Raw genomic sequence first — 1777 nt, 5'->3', positions numbered from 1 at the left:
CACAGCGCCCACTGCAGCCTCTACCGCACCCGCACCCTGCAGGCGCTCAGCTCCGAGAAGAAGGCGCGCAAAGCCCGCTTCTACCGCAACGGGGACAGGTACTTCAAGGGCTTGGTGTACGCCATCTCCCCCGACCGCTTCCGTTCCTTCGACGCCCTCCTGGTGGAGCTCACCCGGTCCCTGTCGGACAACGTGAACCTGCCGCAGGGGGTCCGCACCATCTACACCATCGATGGCAGCAAGAAGCTCACCAGCCTGGACGAGCTGGTGGAAGGTGAGGGGGGGATGTCAAAGTCCGGCTGGAGGTGGTCATGGGACCTGGTGGGTTGCGCTGGGGTGAGCTTCCCAGTCGCTACCCGGATCAAAGCGGAGGGGTCGCCTTGCTGAAAACTGGCGGCCACAGAGCCCATGAGGGCAAGTGGCCGGGGTTGCCCGCTGCTGTGAGGGGCGGTAGGGCCTCGTTTCCCCAGTGGGGACCATCCACTTCTCCCGTCACCCCGTCTGCGGCCGTCTGCATGCGCTGGGCTTGATTCCAATGGTAGTTAAGCAGCAGGTGCTCTTTTCATCTGCAAGAACTGTAAAGTTCTTGGTTACCTTCCCTTCCTAAGAGAGGGAAATGCTGTAATTAAGTTCTCGAAGTATCATTGTGGCCTCACAGTGGCTTCACCCTTCAGAGAGGAAGCCCCTGTGCTGTGAAAAAAGGGTATCTATGTCCTACCACTTATTAAAACTAATAGGTGTAAAGTCTTGATTTCAGCTGTGATCAGAGTCCATGTTAAAAGAGGGACTTAGCTACCTTGTCTGACTTTCTAAAGCATGTTATAGAATCAGATGTATTTCAGAGTTGTTCCTAAGTAGCTTTTCATGATGGGACTTAGCTGTTAAGGTTATGTAGACCTTGCAAATCTGAACAGAGCAGCACTTGACTGTCTCAAAATGGGGCCAGAAGTACTGTTTTGTGAATGAAACGTATCCCTGTTGTTTGTGGGGAGTGATAATTATCGGAATGAGCAGCAGAAGCAGAATTCCCCATTCTTTTCATGTGATTTCTTAAAATACAGTTTAAGCTCATCATTGCCTGCTTTCCAAGTGCACAGGTTGTGTTGTGCACACTGCGAGGTTTGTAATGAATTTGCACTTGATGGTTGTCCTCAGGTATTTAATACATCAGCCACTGCAGTCTTCAACCCTGTGGCTCTGTGTGCCAGGTGTAGCTGGTTTGCATTAATGAAGAAAGATTTGTAGGCCTTCCAATGCCTCCTGCTTCCTCAGCTTTTAGCTGCCTATCCTTTGGTTTGGAAGCTTTCCTTTTCAAAGCAGTGCTGAATCGCATCTGGAGAATTTGATGAGAAAGGGAACCTGAAGATGTTTATCTAATCCACCAGTAAGGGTACTGGGAGTTAGGGACCAGTTGCTCCACAACATGGAAGAGAAATGGGAGGGGTACAGCATTTGCTGTGCCAGGTGGGTCTCCCTCAAAAAAGGTATGCATGGAAGGGCACCTTCCTGATAGTAACGTAGTGCTGAGGACTTACGTGATCTACTGTAAGGCTGTTCTACAGTGAAAACAGAGGAGATATAAAATCGTTGTGGAGTGAAATGCTGACCCTGTGGTGATAAATGATGTAAAAAAACTTCTTCATTATTTGGTGGTTAATTTAGAGACACCTTAAAAAAATACGGTATGCTGAAGCGGTGACAGAAGGGAAAGGAGGTGAAAGTAGCAATAATGTGGGGTGACTTTCAAAATGTTGCAGCAGGAATCATACTAAGCTTT

The 1777-nt window shown here is 49.2% G+C and overlaps 1 protein-coding gene across 1 annotated transcript in view; it reads left to right on the top strand.

Annotated features, from left to right (window-relative positions):
* Positions 1-1777, top strand: part of DCLK2 (doublecortin like kinase 2) — a 91626-nt gene that overhangs the window by 6918 nt on the left and 82931 nt on the right. Inside the window, exon 3 of the mRNA XM_008641340.2 lies at positions 6-274. Within this exon, the coding sequence (XP_008639562.1) occupies positions 6-274 (269 nt within the window). The remainder of the gene's footprint in view (positions 1-5; positions 275-1777) is intronic.

This window comes from Corvus brachyrhynchos, unplaced genomic scaffold (genome assembly GCF_000691975.1).
Source record: "Corvus brachyrhynchos isolate BGI_N302 unplaced genomic scaffold, ASM69197v1 scaffold229, whole genome shotgun sequence".
Taxonomy (NCBI): Eukaryota; Metazoa; Chordata; class Aves; order Passeriformes; family Corvidae; genus Corvus; species Corvus brachyrhynchos.
This window is presented reverse-complemented; position numbering and strand designations above follow the sequence as displayed.